Source organism: Prionailurus viverrinus, chromosome E3 (assembly GCF_022837055.1).
Source record: "Prionailurus viverrinus isolate Anna chromosome E3, UM_Priviv_1.0, whole genome shotgun sequence".
Lineage (NCBI taxonomy): Eukaryota > Metazoa > Chordata > Mammalia > Carnivora > Felidae > Prionailurus > Prionailurus viverrinus.
This window is the reverse complement of record NC_062576.1, coordinates 9,360,110-9,375,982: the sequence shown is the minus strand read 5'-3', so window position 1 is coordinate 9,375,982 and position 15,873 is coordinate 9,360,110. Positions and strand designations below refer to the sequence as shown.

General features: G+C 58.8%; 2 protein-coding genes across 6 annotated transcripts in view; both read left to right on the top strand.

The window, feature by feature from the left end:
• Positions 1–667, top strand: part of DTX2 (deltex E3 ubiquitin ligase 2) — a 35,267-nt gene extending 34,600 nt beyond the window's left edge. For all 4 annotated transcript variants that reach the window (XM_047838513.1, XM_047838510.1, XM_047838511.1 and 1 more), the window contains one exon: positions 20–667. In XM_047838513.1, coding sequence (XP_047694469.1) covers positions 20–247 — 228 coding nt within the window. In that variant the 3' untranslated portion in view covers positions 248–667. The remainder of the gene's footprint in view (positions 1–19) is intronic.
• A 1,909-nt stretch (positions 668–2,576) lies between these two features.
• Positions 2,577–8,685, top strand: UPK3B (uroplakin 3B). 2 transcript variants are annotated; one of them, XR_007147739.1, is made up of 7 exons: positions 2,577–2,791; positions 2,909–3,058; positions 3,278–3,515; positions 4,807–4,886; positions 5,741–5,870; positions 6,325–7,779; positions 8,577–8,685. XR_007147739.1 is itself a non-coding variant. In XM_047838251.1 (6 exons), the coding sequence occupies exons 1-6, from the start codon at positions 2,704–2,706 to the stop codon at positions 6,482–6,484; spliced, it is 846 nt and encodes a 281-aa protein (XP_047694207.1). In that variant the 5' UTR covers positions 2,577–2,703; the 3' UTR covers positions 6,485–7,807. The 2 variants fall into 2 exon arrangements, 1 of the variants encoding a protein (XP_047694207.1); XM_047838251.1 differs by lacking the exon at positions 8,577–8,685 and having other exon boundaries at positions 6,325–7,807.
• The last annotated feature ends 7,188 nt before the right edge of the window (positions 8,686–15,873 follow it).

Below are 15,873 nucleotides of genomic sequence, written 5' to 3'. Positions count from 1 at the left end.
CCCCTTTCCTCGAGGGCAGGTCCTGGAGCTGCTGAAAGTGGCCTGGAAGAGGCGACTGATCTTCACGGTAGGGACATCCAGCACCACGGGAGAGACCGACACAGTGGTGTGGAACGAGATCCACCACAAGACAGAGATGGACCGCAATGTGACAGGCCATGGCTACCCCGACCCCAACTACCTGCAGAATGTGCTGGCCGAGCTGGCCGCCCAGGGGGTGACCGAGGACTGCCTGGAGCAGCAGTGAGCCCCGGGCCTGGTCGGCCCCATCCCCGCCCTGCCGCGCCTGCCTCTGGCAGCCAGCTGCCCTCTCCCCCTGCTGCCGGCTGGGCTGCCCCGGGATGGGCAGGCGGGAAGGTGCCTTTCCTCAGAGGCTGTGAGGTTTGTGGGGGCCCGCCTTCTGCCCCCATCCTCCCCTCCAGGCCCAGATCTACAGGCGAATCAGGCAGGCCTGGGGAGTTGTACTTGTGGGGGCTTAAGATGCAGCTACCTCAGTGCGTGGGGCCCTCTGCCGCTGGCGGGCTGCTTCGGGGCCGTAGTGCCGGGGGCCTGGCGTGGGGTGAGGCGAGACTGCCCCGTCCCCCATCGTAGCCAGGGCAGGCGTGGGTTCTGGGTCAGCTTCTCATACCTCAGATGTTCTGTTTGCAATAAATGCCCTGTAGCCAAAGTCAGCAGGCCCTGGTGTGTTTTTGGTGGAGAGGTTGTGTGTGTGTGTGTGTGTGTGTGTGTGTGTGTGTGTGTGTGTGTTCTGATGTGAGAAGGCAGCACACACATACGTGCCCTGCTGCATCAGGGCAGGAGGGAGCTCACACGCTGCCCGTCTGACTCGCATTTTCCCCAGTGACGAAACTGAGGCCGCAGAGAGGGCCCAAGAGCCCGAGCACTGACCTTGCTGCTTCCCCGTCCCCGACTCCAGTTCTCGCCGTGTGCGGTCCAGCAGCTCCGCCAGGCCCACCGTCCCGTTCACTCCCGCAGTAAAGCGCCACTCACATGTGGCTGGTGCTGCTGTCTTCCCTGTTACGGATGAGGAAACGGTCATGGATGCAGTGACCCGCCCCAGGTCGCAGGCTCATAGTAGGGCGTAGAGCTGGGGCTGGAATTGGGCCAGGATTGGTTTGACGTCATCCTTGAAGTCCTAATTCTTCCCAGCCCTCTTAGGAACATCAAATACCCCAGCTTGCTGTCTGCCTGGGGGCGGTGATTGGGGCCTGGGGCTGCAGGGCCCCGGTGGGGAGGGTGGCACATCCTGAGTGGGCCAGAGATACTTTTGCCTCCTTGAGGTCCTTTTCTCCGTAAGAAAAAAAAATTAAGTTCTATTTCATGATGTGTTGGTTTAAAGCTGAGTGTATTATATATTAGAGCATTTTCTTCCATCTAAAAGTTTGAGTGTCTTGTGGCACTTGGCTCGCTCAGTTGGCAAAGCATGCAACTCTAGATCTCGGGGTCGCGAGTTCGAGCCCCACATCAGGTATAGAGATTACTTACAAATAAAATATTAAAAAAAAAAAAAAAAGCAGTTACCCTATGACTCAGCAATTCCACCCCAGGTGTGTATCCGAGAACGGAAAACAGGTCCACACAAAACTTGGGCATGAGCGCGCATGACAGCCTTACTTACGGAAGCCAAACAGCGGGAATGGGTGTCAGCGGAGGAGCCGGTGAATAAAATGCCTGGTTTCCATCCGGTGGGGTGAAAGTTCCGCAGCCCTGAGGAAGAACCAACTCCCGCCTTGTGCTATTGCGTGGACGAACCTGGACAACAGGATGTTAGGTGACAGAAACCAGATGCAAGATGCCACTTGTGTGATTCCGTTGCTGTGAAATGTCCGGCACAGGCAAGTCTGTAGAGGCAGAGAGCGGGTGCGAGGTTGCCAGGGGAGCCGGGAATGGGGAGTGACTTTCAGTGGGTACAGACTGTCCTCTTGGGGTGTTGCAAATGTGCTGACCTGGGTGATGCTTGCACAAACCTTGTGAAAACCCACTGAGCTGTATGCTTTAAAAGGATGAATTTTATACTGTGTGAATTCTATCTTCTTTTGAATTATGTCTTAATTAAAAAAAAATAGAGCCAAACGGAGTAAAGTAAGTGGAGGCTTGTCAGCTGCCAGAGGTCCTTCGTCTGACTCCAGATTCTTCCTTCAGACAAGAATGTGGCCTTGTGGAGGGAGGGCAGGGCGCAGAGATGGCAGCAGGACCAGGGGGGCTGTGGTGGGGCTGGAGCTGGACAGGTCGGGACCTCTGCTCTGTTCCCCACTCCCTGGGTGGGGATGGAAGGCCAGAGGGAGGCTCCTGGCACCCGGGGTGTGGGAATCTCAGGCATGTGGCCCTGAGCCCATGTTTCCAGAGACTAGGTCCTCTCCAGGGCTGGGAGGCTGGGTGGGACCCCTGTTCAGACATGGGAGTCTCTGGCCTCCTGGCTGGCATCTGGGGGGCCGGTGGCATCCGCCTCCCTCCCGGCAGTGGGGCCTGGCACTGGCCTGCCCCACCCTGCAGCCCTGCCTAGCTCCCTCCTCATGGTAGGCTGGGCCAGTGCGAGGGGTGGGGTGCATTTACATTTTCAGGTCTTTCCAGCCCTCGGCAGGCCTGGAAGCCTGACTAACCAGCTCCTCCAGGGTCAAGGTGTTGGGGGAGGGGGTGCAGCAGGAGGTGGCCAGATCGCCCTGGGCTGTGGATGCGGAAGAAGCCCCGGCTTGGGCAGCCATCATGGGGCTCTCCCAGAGGCAGCTTGGCCCATTGCTGTCTCTCCTCCTCATGGGGGCGCTGGTCTGGCCCCCGCCCTGTATGAGCCTGGGTGAGTGGGGGTCCTGGGATGAATTCACAGACCCTGGGAGCCCACCCCTCCAACTGGGAAAGGCAGCCCCAGGGAAGGCAGGCCCCAGGACCCTCATGCTTATCTCTGTGACTACAGAGCTGATCCCCTACACGCCGCAGATAACAGCCTGGGACCTGGAAGGGAAGGTCACAGCCACCACGTTCTCCCTGGAGCAGCCACGCTGTGTCCTGGATGGGCATGCCGCTGTTGCCAACACCATCTGGCTGGTGGTGGCCTTCAGCAACGGTGCGTCATGGTGCGGGTCTAGGGCTGAGGAGAGCTGCAGGGAGGCGGACTGGGCGTGGGGCTTTATCCTGGGGGGCTCCGGGAGGGTAACAAAGTGACCTGATTTGTGTCTGGAGGGAGCCTCTGGGCCCGAAGGCATGGACAGCCAGGGTGGGAGGCCTCGGACCCAGCCTGGGGCTATGCCCTCTAGCCCCATCCGTCTGTCCCTTTCTCCTGCAGCCTCCAGGGACTTCCGGAACCCACAGACGCTGGCTGAGATCCCAGCCTTCCCACGGCTGCTGACCGATGGCCACTATATGACGCTGCCCCTGTCCCTGGACCAGCTGCCCTGTGAGGACCCCGTGGGGGGCGGCAGGGGCATCCCCCTGCTTCGGGTGGGCAATGACCCTGGCTGCCTTGCTGACCTCCGTGAGCCACCCTTCTGCAACACCCCCCTCCCCAGCCCTGGACCTTACAGGTGAGTCATTCTGCCTGGACCCTGGGACAGGGCCTGTACTGGGGGAGAAGGGGTCTGGGGGAACAGGGCTGCCCTCCCTAGCCTCTCCCCAGGGCCCCATCCTGGCGGCAGGCTCCTCCCCTTCACAAGCCTTGGTGGGGGGGGGGGTGTCAGGAAGCAACGCTTATCCAAGCTGGGGGGCAGGCAGAATGTGGCCTTTCCAGGAGACCTGCCCACGAGGAAGTGGGCACCACAGGGCTTGTGGGGGCAGGGTGGGGTCTCAGGCCCAGGGTCAGGGGTGGGGAGCTGCCGGGCTGCAGCCACTAGCCCCGGGGTAGATCTGGTAGGAATCTGAGCCCAGGGCTGAGTCCAGACCCAATCAGTGGGTACAAGACAGGAGAACAGGAAATAAGCCTACTGCTCACTTTTACAGGTGAAGAAACCGAGGCACAGGGCACCAAGCGCTTGTCAGGGTCACGGGGGGAGCCAGAGTGAGAGAGCAGGGGTCCAGATGAGGGCCGCCTGGGCCACAGGACAGGACCAGGTGTCCTCAGGGAGACCAAGTCCAGCTGAGAGAACCAGCATGGGGCGCAGGGAAGGTGGGGCTTGGTGTGGGCTGGACCGGCACCTCCGTTAACCGCCTCCCTCTGCCCTCTCCCCGGCCCGGCCCTGACAGAACCACCTTCCTACCTCCCCCCATGCCCACTTCCTGGCTCAGCCTCATCTTAACCTCCTGCCCCCATTCCTAGCAGCCACCAGAGCTGGCTGCCCTCCACGCCAGCCTGCCTGGGTCCCTCCATGCTCAGACATCTGCCAAGCCCCCCACCTGGCACAAAGATACAACCTGAGCTCCTCTGCATGGCCTCTGGTGCCCTCGGGTCTCACCCTGCCTCTCCTTGTGATCCCAGGCTCTTGAACACCCCTCTCCTCCCTGGGCTTTTGCTTAGGGTGCCTGACCCTACTGGGGAGACTTCTATGGTTTTCTAGATGTCACTTGGCCAGCTGTTCTCTACAAGGCCCGGGGCCCCCAGCCCCATCTGACTCCCTGAGACACTCTGTATGGGACAGTGATGGGGGCCCCCTAAACCTGATGGGGAGTCTGGAGAGCAACGGCTCAGGTGGACTGGGGCTGCTGGCAGAGGTCACTGTGGCCAGAGAGGTCTTGGGGGGGTTCTCAGAGCAGGACCAGGCCATGGCTGGCCCTGACAGGCCCTACAAGAGCCCGGCCCAGAACTGCCTGGGGCTTGGCTGCTTTGGTCACCGAGCCCAGGGCAGTTCAGGCTCTGAGCCCCACTCCTTCTCCTCTCCCCAGGGTGAAGTTCCTCCTGATGGACGCCAGCGGCTCACCCCAGGCCGAGACCAGGTGGTCCGATCCCATTACTCTCCACCAAGGTAGCGTAGGGGGGCGGGGCGTGCTCTGGCTCCAGTCTGCCCCTGTGGACAAGTCACCCTCTGCCCAGTGGTCCTGCTCAGCCGGCCCCTCCCCCTGCTGCCATGAGACTGGGGGCCTGGAGGAAGTCTCCAAGTCCAGCCCATCCCCCAAAAAGAACCTCATGCTGGGGGCGAGGAGGCACTGGGTCAGCCTCACTGGCAGAGACACCAGCTGTGTCCATCCACATCAACACAACCTCGGGTGCCCAGGTCCCAGCCCAGTTGTGGGCAGAAACAGTCTTCCCCTCCAATGGGGAGCTAGCCCTGGGCCAAGCACTGCCAGGTGGAGAAGGGCCAGGGCACCAAGAGGCTGGGGTCAGAGTCAGGGCCGCAGGTTCTGGGAGACTTCCCTCAGCGGGGCCCTAAAGGGCTGGTGATGGACCAGGCGGAGGAAACTGCATGTGGGAAGGCCAGTGCCCCGGGGTGAGGGACACCTGGGAGACCGGCTGTAGAGGCTGGGTGTTGGCGGGGGTGGAGGGTCTTGTCATCTGAAGGCCTTGAATGCCACGCTCCAGGAAACGAGGCGGCCACCCGGTTGGTCCTGAGGTTGGCCGCAGCTCTGCCCACTGTGGGCAGTGCAGTGGGGTGGGCGTGTTGGCAAGAACAGCCTAGAAAGTGAGACTAAGAAAAAAGGCTGGAGTGGTGGAGGGTGGTCCGGGCTGGGAGGGCACTGATGCCCCACTGGGATGGACAAATGGGGTGGGCTCAGGGGGCTGTCTTGGGACTCGAGGCAGTCAGGCCTTGAGCGTGAGTCTGGAGGGGGAAGTGACTGCCCTGGGCTGGAGGGGCAGCCTCTGAGCATACGCTGTGTGCAGGGAAGGCCCCAGGCTCTATCGACACGTGGCCAGGGCGGCGAAGCGGTGACATGATTGTCATCGCCTCCATCCTCTCCTCTCTGGCCGGCCTCCTGCTCCTGGCCTTCCTGGCTGCGTCCACCGTGCGCTTGTGAGTGCTGACATCCCCCTGGGCCCTTCTTCCACCCAGAGCCCCTTCCCTCTCACTGGTCCCAGCACCTGAAAGCCCTCCAGGAACACTGCGGCTGAGTTGGCGGTTCCCCTTCCAGGGGTGTGCGGGAAATTTCCTCCCTGAGTATCTCTCGCCTGGACAGCAGGGAGGTGGGCCAGAGGCTCCTCTGATGACAGGTTCAGAGAAGGGGCCACCTCGCTCTGCCCTGTCCTTCAGCGTGTCCTTGGCCCCGGCCTTACTCCTCCCGGCCGTGTTTTCTCTCCAAGGAGGCTTCAGTGAACAGAAACCAGGGTATTCAGGGCAACCACCTGGAGGAGGTGGGCCAGAAGCAGGTTCTGGAAGGAAGGAAAGGGAGAGGCTGCGGGAGGAGGCCCTGACTTGGCAGATGGCTCCCCACAGCAGGGACCCAGTCTGGTCTCCTCTCCCCATCCAGCTCCAGCCTGTGGTGGCCGGAGGAAGTCCCGGAGCAGCTGCGGATTGGCTCCTTCAAGGGGAAGCGCTACATGACCCACCACATCCCACCCACTGAGGCCGCCACCCTGCCCGTGGGCTATGAGCCTGGCCTGGACCCCCTCCCCAGCCTCAGCCCCTAGCCTGGTGGAAGGGGCTGGGGCGGGGCCCTGGGAAGTTGGGGGCCACATATGCAGTGCGCATTCCCAGCTCCTGCGCCCACATGCCCCTCCCCCATTGCGCCTCCCTACCCGCCCAATGTCCCACCACCTGCAGCCCTGCCTTTGCCTTTTCCATTCTGCCCTCTCTAGGCAACTGAAGTTGCATCAAGTCTGGGGGGAGGGTCATGGTCAGGCCAGCATGCAGCCCCCACTTCCAACCCTACCTCTGTGAGAGGTAATGTGGAGAGGCCACACTGACCAGAAGCTCCCAGGCTCCAGGAGGGGCCCAGTGGGGGGCTTTGCTCTGCCCTGTGCAGGGGACTGGGCCAGGCCCATCACCGGGTGCATGAAGTCCGAGCCTCCCTCTGTCTCTCTGTCCCACCTTCCAGTGGCTGGGGCTGCAGTGAAGCCTTCAGAGGCACCTCCATTGTTCCCCGGGCAGGGGTACTTTCTGAGGGTGGCCAGAAGTTCAGAGTGTAGAGGCACATTGTGGCCATCTGACCACTGATTCTACCACTTCCAACCCTATTGCACACAGATGGCTTACTCATTCTCGCTCCACCATTTGTTAAGCACCTGCTGTATGCCACTGCCAGTGTTAGACATGGAGCCTCAGGAGGAACCAGTCCTGAACTTGGGGAGCTCACTCACCACTCTGGACCTGAGATGACCACGTGTCCAGATGTGACCTGTTACTGTTAGGGCTGTCAGATTGTCACATACCCTCGGGTTCAAGCTCCTTAGATGCTCACCCCAATGGGCTCTCTGAGGCCCCGGAGCCCCCCACTATCAGTACACACTTTAGACTTCCCCCTAGCGTCCGACTTCTCGCAGGGCCGGTGGGTCCAGCTTTGGCCACACGGTGGCGCCGGTGCGCCGCAGCCGTCCGGCCCCGCGCACGCGCACTCGTATTCACAGACCCGCCTGAGGCAATTGACTGGCAGGTTCCAGCGGTGACCTGATGCTGAGGAGCCGTCGCCACTTTCTGGAGGTCAGGGCTCCAGACCTCATCTGGGTCAAGCCAGAGGGATGAGCAGTCACGCACTCGCTTGAGGGCCGTCCAGTCTACACAACCGCCACCATTTTCTAGATGGAGAAACTGAAGCTGGGCGACTTGTCCTCCACGCTCTGCCCACTGCCGCCCCCCCCCCCCCACGCCCCTCTTGTCCCCGGGCATCTCCCATCTTATCCGGTGGGACCGCGGCTCCCAGCATGCAGGCCCCCCCGCCCCTGCACGGCGCCCGGCCGTGACCCATGTGTACCTGCCCTCCTCAGAGGTGAATAAACGCGGTCTCCGTCCCCCTAGCGGTGCCCGCGCTGGTGTGGGGAAAGGGGCATCTGCGCCCAGGGCCCAGCCCCGCTTCACCCCTTCCACCCTGGGGTCTGCCCCCGAGCCTGTCCTTTTGACGCACAGCCCTAACTGCATTTTCGAGGTGCCCCATCTCCTAATGGGCCCCAGGGAAACCCATCCTTGCATTTCAGGGCGTAGAGGCCACCGCTAATGCAGCTTCCGCGGATTTAGCAGTACTGTCTCCCAGGCAGACACTTCAGGGAGGTTTTGCTTTCAAAACCCATGAAGCCCTGGCCCCTAGTGGTTTATCCTCCATCCTACTTGCAGCCCCTTCGGCCGCAATACCTCCAGGTGCAGGCAGAAGCCGATTCAAATGCAGTCAGGAGCTCAGGCTCCCGTGTCCTGGGTGACATCTGGCCATGGGAGCCAGCCGCTTTGGGCAGCCGCTTTTGAAATGCTGCTGCTGTGGAACCTAGGTCCCTCTTGGCCTCTAAGCGTTCCAAGTGCCTCCCACCCTCACCAGCTGTGTCCAACAGCGCCTGTCTCGCGCTGTCCTGTCCAGGCTTGGCTCCAGCACCAGATGGAGAGGCCCTCTGGGCCCAGACACCCAGCTCGGGTATGGCGAGGAGGAAAAGGGTTCCACTGGTGTTGGCTGAGTGAAAACATGAACGAACCAGCTCAGGGCCGGAAGATCAGGCAGCAGCAAGAATTGCCCTGAGCTCCTGTGTGTCCCAGGGCCCTCTTGTGGCTTATTCTTAGTGCCGGAACCTGTGCTGATCCCAGGTACAGCCCCAGCGATGTCCCCTGTGTGTGCAGGGCACCCCGGAGCCCTGTGAGGAGCTGTGCTTGCCCCATCCGACCATGTGGGGCTTGACTGTGAAGACGGGCCCAAAACAGACACTACAGCACAGTAGGTGAAGCGTGGCTGCGGGAGTGGGGGGGGGGGGGGAGGGGTGACCCCACCTGAGGTCAAGGGGGCTTCCCAAGGGTGACTTCTGAGAGGAGTCTTTAGGGGCCCATGGAAGTGAGTCAAGTAGGAGGGGAGGGAGGGAGAAAGAGAGAGCGAGAGAGTCAGGGAGACCAGTGAACAGTCTCCCCCTCGGTGGCACAAATGGTGCCCCGGGGGGCTGGCAGCAGGGATTAGGAGACAGGAGGCCAGAGCAAGGGGGACTGGCCTGGTCTTCCAGGCAAATGCAACCAGGCCTGAACCAGGGCAGACAAAGGAAGTTGGAGAGGAGGAGGTGGATTCCAGAATATTCAGGAGGTGACCCAAGGAACTGGGACTTCGTACATGAGAGAGATGCCCCAGGAGAGGCCATGCTCGGGTTTCTGATGGGGGTGGAGTGGGGTGGAGGTGCTTTATGTTCTGAAAGTGGTTCCGTCCCCCAGCTTGCTTCAGAGCAGACTTCTGGAAAAGGGGGTTCTGGGGACACCATCTTAGCAGATGGGTGCATTCAGAAGAACGTTAACAAGTCATTAATATTTTACGAGCCTGTCCTGGGTCAGGGGGAGGCCACCCTGTGACTCCGCCAGACTGGGGGTGTTCTGGCCCAGGGCTGTGGTGACCAGCACGCCAGGGTGTCACAGAAGCCACTTAGAGAAAGGGCGGCAGGATTGGTCATGGCCAGCACGGGCCCTGAGGAAACATGTCGGGGCATTCTGCCCCAGAGTCACGCTCCAGAGGGTTACCAGCCGGACCCCAGCTCTGCACGGGCCAGCTCGTGACAGCCTTGAGTAGAGCCTGTAGTGACAGCCATGTGATGGTGCATCTTTTATTAAATAGCGTTTTAAATTTTTCCCCAGGGCTATATTTGAGGGAGGGCCTCCAAATCCGTTGGCGTGTAAGGTAATGGCTCAGTGGCAAAAAACAAGTTCATTGTTAAGAAGAAAAAAACAGCAGCAGTTGTGGGGGTGATGACTCTCAGATGACTCATCAGACCAGAAATCGAAAGGATCAGGATGACAGCAGGTGGAAACCAAGCGGGGGAGGGGGGGCACTGAGCACTCCCTCGCACCCCCTGGGTTCACTTCGTCTGTGCCTCTGAGCCACCTATTCCTGCCCGTTGTCCCTGCAATCCCCAGCCAGCCCCCTCCTGCCTCTAGCAGCGTTCCTGACCCCCACAGCCCTCCTCCTCTCAGTATCCAGAGGGACCAGATTGTGAACCTGATGGTGTTCACCTTTGCTCCCAACTTGCAGTCACTTCCTGCTGCAAGACCAGAGTCTAGATTCACCATCTCAGTTTTGAGGCCCCGTTGATCCATCCCTTATTCCCTGTGTTCTGGCCACACAGATCCCTGGTTAGCCCTGCTGCCACAGGGCCTTTGCACTTGCTTTCCCCCCTCAGTGTAAGACACTTCTCCACCTCGCTCCTCTAGATCATTCATCAGCTCCAGTGTGGCTTCTGCAGGGAAGCCCTTTCTGACCCTTCAGCTCTCCTGGAGCCCTCTTCTTTCTCTTCTCAGCACATTTTCCATTTTGTAGTTAGACATTAAACAGGGTGACTTTTGCATCTCTCCCACTAAACTGTGAACTTCAGGAGGGCAGGGACCATGTCTGATTTGCTCACCAAGGTGCCCCTGGAACTAACACAGTGCCTGACTCCCCGTGGGTGCTTAATGAACATTTGTTGACTGACTGCCTTATAAAAGGCAAAGATATGTTTACGTTCTTTTTAAAAAAAATATCAGCTTCAGGGGCACCTGGGTGGCTCAGACGGTTAAGTGTCAGATTCTTGATTTTGGCTCAGGTCATGATCTCCCGGTTTGTGAGTGTGAGCCCCACGTCGGGCTCTGTGCTGACAGCATGGAGTCTGCTTGGGATTCCCTCTCTGCCCCTCCCCTGCCCTCTCTCTCTCTTTCTCTCTCTCGGAATAAATAAATAAACTTAAAAAAATAATCAGCTTCATTGAGATAGAATTCAAATACCATGCGATATACCTACTTACAGTGTTCAGTTTGCTGAATTCTGGCATATTCGTAGACCTGTCCACTCATCATCAGTACTTCCAACTTCAGAATATTGTAATCATCCTAAAAGACACCCTGTGCCCATGAGGCAGTCGCCTCTCTTCGTCCCTGGCAACCGCTTGTCTACTTCCTGAACATTTCCTAGAAACATGGTCCTTTATGACTGGTGTCATTTTTTGGGAAAAGAAAACAGGACCCCTGACGTTTGTCTGTCATGGGTTCTGTCACTCACTGCTCCTCTCATTTGGCTGAATCACTTCTTAATCGTTTTTAACTGGGCAGAACTGCATTCTGCCCAGAAGTGGAGTCTCTCTCACACACCCAAGAAACGGTCGGCAGGGGGGGCTCAGGCTCCACAGGGCCCGGGAACCCCCACCCCAGTGTGCTCTCAGCCGCAAACAGTGGAACACTGGGACTAGGAAGCAACTGGAACAAGGAGCCAACTTTGGTGAGCCTGGTGGGGAAGGAATGTTCTAGAAGAGCTTAGGAAGCCCCTGGAGCTCTGAGAGCCAGGGCTAGAGACCACATCAGGAATCCCAGTGCAGAACAAAGCTGCATTCCTTGGGTCCCACCATGCGAGCTTCTGGCCTGGTTGCCTCTGGAAGCTGGGCATGGCGGTCACTTCTTTGTCTGGTGTGGGTGCATGACTGGTGGGCACCCTGGCTGCACGGGAGGCTGGAAAGTCACACTCTCCTGCAGCTACAGTAGGAGCGCAGACTCAAGCCCCCAGCAGAAGTGGGCCTGTGTAGTGTCGTACCTGCTGTGGGTGAGGGGCCGCGTCCTTGAGAAGGGACACATTTGTGTGATTCTCACGAAGACGTCCTGTGGCCAGTGCTGGCTCTGGGAGTGCACGTAGCAGGAAGCCAATGTCCCAGCCATAAGAAGGGTGTGGCAGGAGCTAGACAGTCAGAATGGCAGCCATCTATCCCTCCAGAAGGTGGCCGGGCCCAGTTTCACTAAATTCAGAGCTTTGCTGGGCTCTGTGACTGTCTGCCTTCTAGGAAGACCCCCAGGGCCAGTATGGGGAAGAGCAAGGACCTCTCCAGGGTCGATCCCTTGGACTTGTTACACCTCGCCTGCGAGCCTTAGTGTTCACGTCTGTACAATGGGTCAGTCATTCTCGTCACCCAGGGCTGCTGTGAGGGGCAGGGAGATGCGATGGTTCAAGGGGTCTGACGTGTAGATGTTCAATTAATGACTTTTTCTATTTTTCTCTGAGATACCTTTTGTTATTCCAGAGGAAGAGCTGTCACTTTGACCTTTCTTTGCCACCGCCCCAGAGACCCCTCCCCCCCCCCAGGATGGGGACACAAGAAAGCTTTGGGGGCTCGTCCCTCCCCGCTGTCCGTAGGAAGGCCTGGAGCACAGACCGGGCACAGCCAGCTCCTGGCCACGCGGCTGGGCAGCTGACCCCCGGCAGCCCAGCCCACTGGGGAGCCCTCTCTGTCCCTGCCCCCAGCAGCCCTGGAAGCTGCCTGGCCTGAGGCGGAAGGCACCATGTTCTTGGGCGGGGGTCCCCATGAAACAGAAGCATAGGGACACAGCCCTCACCCCTCACCCTGCGGCCTGCCTCCCCCCACCTGCTCCTCCAAGGGGAGCGGGAGGAGGGGACCGTTGCCGGGCACCCACTTCGGGGTAGGACAACACACCTGGGGCCCGGCCCGGCCCAGAGACCCTCCGGTCCTTACAGAGGCCTCAGATCCCGTCCCTGTCCTTAGAGAGTGTCCCACCCACAGGGGAATTGTGGGTGGGATGGAATTGTGTCTCTCAAAATTTGCATGTTGAAGCCCTAACCCTTAGTGCCTCGGAATGTAGGGTATCTGGAGATGGGGTCTCTAAGATGGAATTCAGTTAAAGAGGTAATCAAGTAAGGCTTTTAGGGTGGGGTGCAATCCAGTCTGACTGGTGTCTTTATAAAAGATTAGGACAAGCAGTCACCAGGGATGCAGCGCGGAGGGAAGACCACGTGACCAGAGGACAGCCATCCGCCCGCCAAGGACAGAGGTCTCAGAAGAAACCAACCAAGTGGACTTGATCTTGACTTCCAGCCTCCAGAACTGTGACAAAATAGATGCTTGGTTTTTGTTTTTGTTTTTAAGTAGGCTCTATGCGGCTTGACATCACGACCCCCAGATCAAGAATCACATGTTACTTTTTTTTTTCTTTTTTAATGTCTATTTATTTTTGAGAGAGACAGAGACAGAGACAGAGTGCAAGCAGGGAAAGGGCAGAGAGAGAGGGAGACACGGAATCTGAAGCAGGCTCCAGGCTCCGAGCTGTCAGCACAGAGCCCGACGCGGGGCTCGAACTCACAGACCACGAGATCATGACCGGAGCCGAAGTCGCACACTTAACTGACTGAGCCACCCAAAGCCCCAAGAATCGCGTGTTCTAACGACTGGGCCAGCCAGGCGCCCTGATGATGCTTGTTTTGTTTTTGTTTTTTTGTTTTTTTTATGATGCTTGTTTAAGCACCCTGATCTGTGGCTTTTTGCTGTGGCCGCCGAGTGGGCTAACCCACCCACCATTACAGCAGAGTGGGCAGGAGTAGTCACAGAGCTGGAGCGCACGGAGTAGGGGTCAGGGGGAGACGTTTAACGTCCAGCCAACAGGTGAGCAGAGGCTTTTGTGCATAGAGGCTCGGAAGTAGGACGGGGCTTGGGGGGTGCACTGGGCAGGCCGAGGCCTTCAGAATGGACTTGGATGGGTGTAGGCCAGGATCTGCTCACAGCCCCCGACCCAGCTCTCTGGGTGGCCTTGCCCTTCCCTCCCCATACAGAAGCCAGAGGCCACTACAGCCGTGTCCTCGTCCTCCCCTACCATCCCCCGCACCTGTCCTAGCCTGGACACCCCTGACTCCTGAGAGAGAGCCCCAGGAGTGAGACGGGAGCCTGGCATTCTCCTTTATACCTCGTTTGCCCCACCAGGCAACCCCGCCCTCCTCCCCTGGCCTCAGTTTCCCTCTGTAAAATGAGCGAAGACCTCCAAGCTTCCCGGCTCAGACCCTCCAGTCCTGGCCTCCCCCAAACCCCACTCCCTGTGGATGACACAAGCTAGAGTTACCCACAGGAAAAGAATGTGTTGCCCTTGACAACCACTCTTCTCCGTGACTTTTCTCCCGGAGGGACAGAGAGGAATGCCTCATTAGTCATCCTGGCCTCTCCCTCCTGGTCCCCAGCCCTGGTCCCTCTGCTCCCCTCCCCACCCAGTGGAGGTGGCCCAAAGCCCCTCCACCGCATGTTTTTAATGGAATCTCCAGGCTCAACTTTGCCCTCCGATCCCTGTGACTGGAACCCTGTCCTTGTCTGAGCCCCAACTCCATGGGGCTGGGGCAGTGGGAGAGCCCCCAGGGTAGAGGGTGCCATGGGCTGGGGTGAGGAGGGGTGGGTGGGAGGGTTTGGGGGCTGAAGGGGCTCAGCTCATCAGACATCTCCGGGTGCCTCTTCAAGTGGGGTCCTCTGCGGGCAGAGCTGCTGGGCTCTCTGACGGCCTATTGGGGGGATCAGTGAATAAATTACCCACCCTGGAGCGCCTGGGTGGCTCAGTCAGTTGAGTGTCTGGCTCTTGATTCTGGCTCAGGTCACGATCTCACGGTTTGTGAGTTTGAGCCCTGCGTTGGGCTCAGTGCTGACAGCTCAGAGCCTGGAGCCTGCTTCAGATTCTCTCTCTCTCTCTCTCTCTCTCTCTCTCTCTCTCTCTGTTTCTCTCTCCCTCCGCCCCTCCCCTGCTCACACTCTGTCTCTGTCTCTCTCAAAAATAAACATTAAAAAAAATATTTTAATAAAATAAAAATAAAGTACCCACTCTTTTCCCAACCCACACTTCTCTAGAGCTTCTGCCCACGACCTGTGCCCGCAGGGGTCCTGGCACATAGTGGCCCTTCAATAAACAGTGTGGCAGCTGCACTGGACATAGAAACTAAAAAGGCCTCAGTTTCCTGACCTCCAGCGGCCCTGTGTCCCGTGGGGGGAGATGTAAGCCCACCTACCCCAGGCTTCGGTGGATCAAGAGTGAGCCAGGCTTGCTTGCCTCTTGGCCCCAAAGTTGTGCAATTTCACTCAAAGCAGGCACCCCCCTATTGAAAGAGCTTTCTGCTTTATGATTCCAGGTGTCCGATGCTATCACTAGACCAGGGAAGTGGTGAGCTGCCTGTCTCGAGGGATGAACCAGCAGAACTGGAAGGGGCTGGATCACTGTGCCGTGGAAAGATTAAGGACCAGGGTGGGCTCAATGAGCCGTGGGCGTCTGTCCCCCTTGGGATTAGCACCGCTGGGTCTCTGTCAGCATTCGGTGAGTGGCCCCTAGGCTAAGCTGGTGCCGGGGGAAGGGACTGGGTCACCCGTACTTCCCCTCCCTGCACAAAGTCCCAGGCTGCCCCTGGAGGTGCCCGAGCCTCTCCTCGGGACAGGCTGTGATGGTTGCCATGGAGCTGGGGCCCTGCCTGGGGACATGGGGCTGGGGTGGGCCTTTGGGAGCATTTCTCTGGTGGCCCTGTGTTTGGGGGCGGGTGGAAGCCACACCTCATCACATGAGTCACCCCAAAGGTACAAGGCAAGGTAGGTCCTTGGGAATAGACTGTTCCCTGGGGCTTGGCATGGGCCCCACCCAGTCCCTCTGGGCATCGTGGGCCCCTTCCCTTCACACAGGGACTCACTGGAGCTGGGGACATCTGGACCAGGAAGAGGGGAATCCAACAGAGAAGCTGGCCTCTACCCAGAAGCCACAACATTCTAGTTGTCAGACTGATGCTGTAAAATAAGATGGTAACCGCTGGCCACCCGGCCAGATCCATGGAACAGGGAGGTGGCCAATTAGCAGTCAAAATAATTACTCAGCACAGATATTGTGCTGGACCCTGGGCTCAGCAATGGGGACACAGTGGGGGAACCAAACAGACCCAGTCACTGCACTCCAGGAGTCACTGTTAACGAAGAGAAGAAGCACTCGTCAAATAACGGTACAGCCAGTTAGTACCGTGGTCGAGTAGAACATAGGGCAAAGTTACAAAGACTAAAATGGCCTGATACTGATACCCAAATAGAAGATTGGTCCAAGAGGGGCGCCTGGGTGGCTCAGTTAAGTGTCCGACTTCAGCTCAGGTCGTGATCCTGCG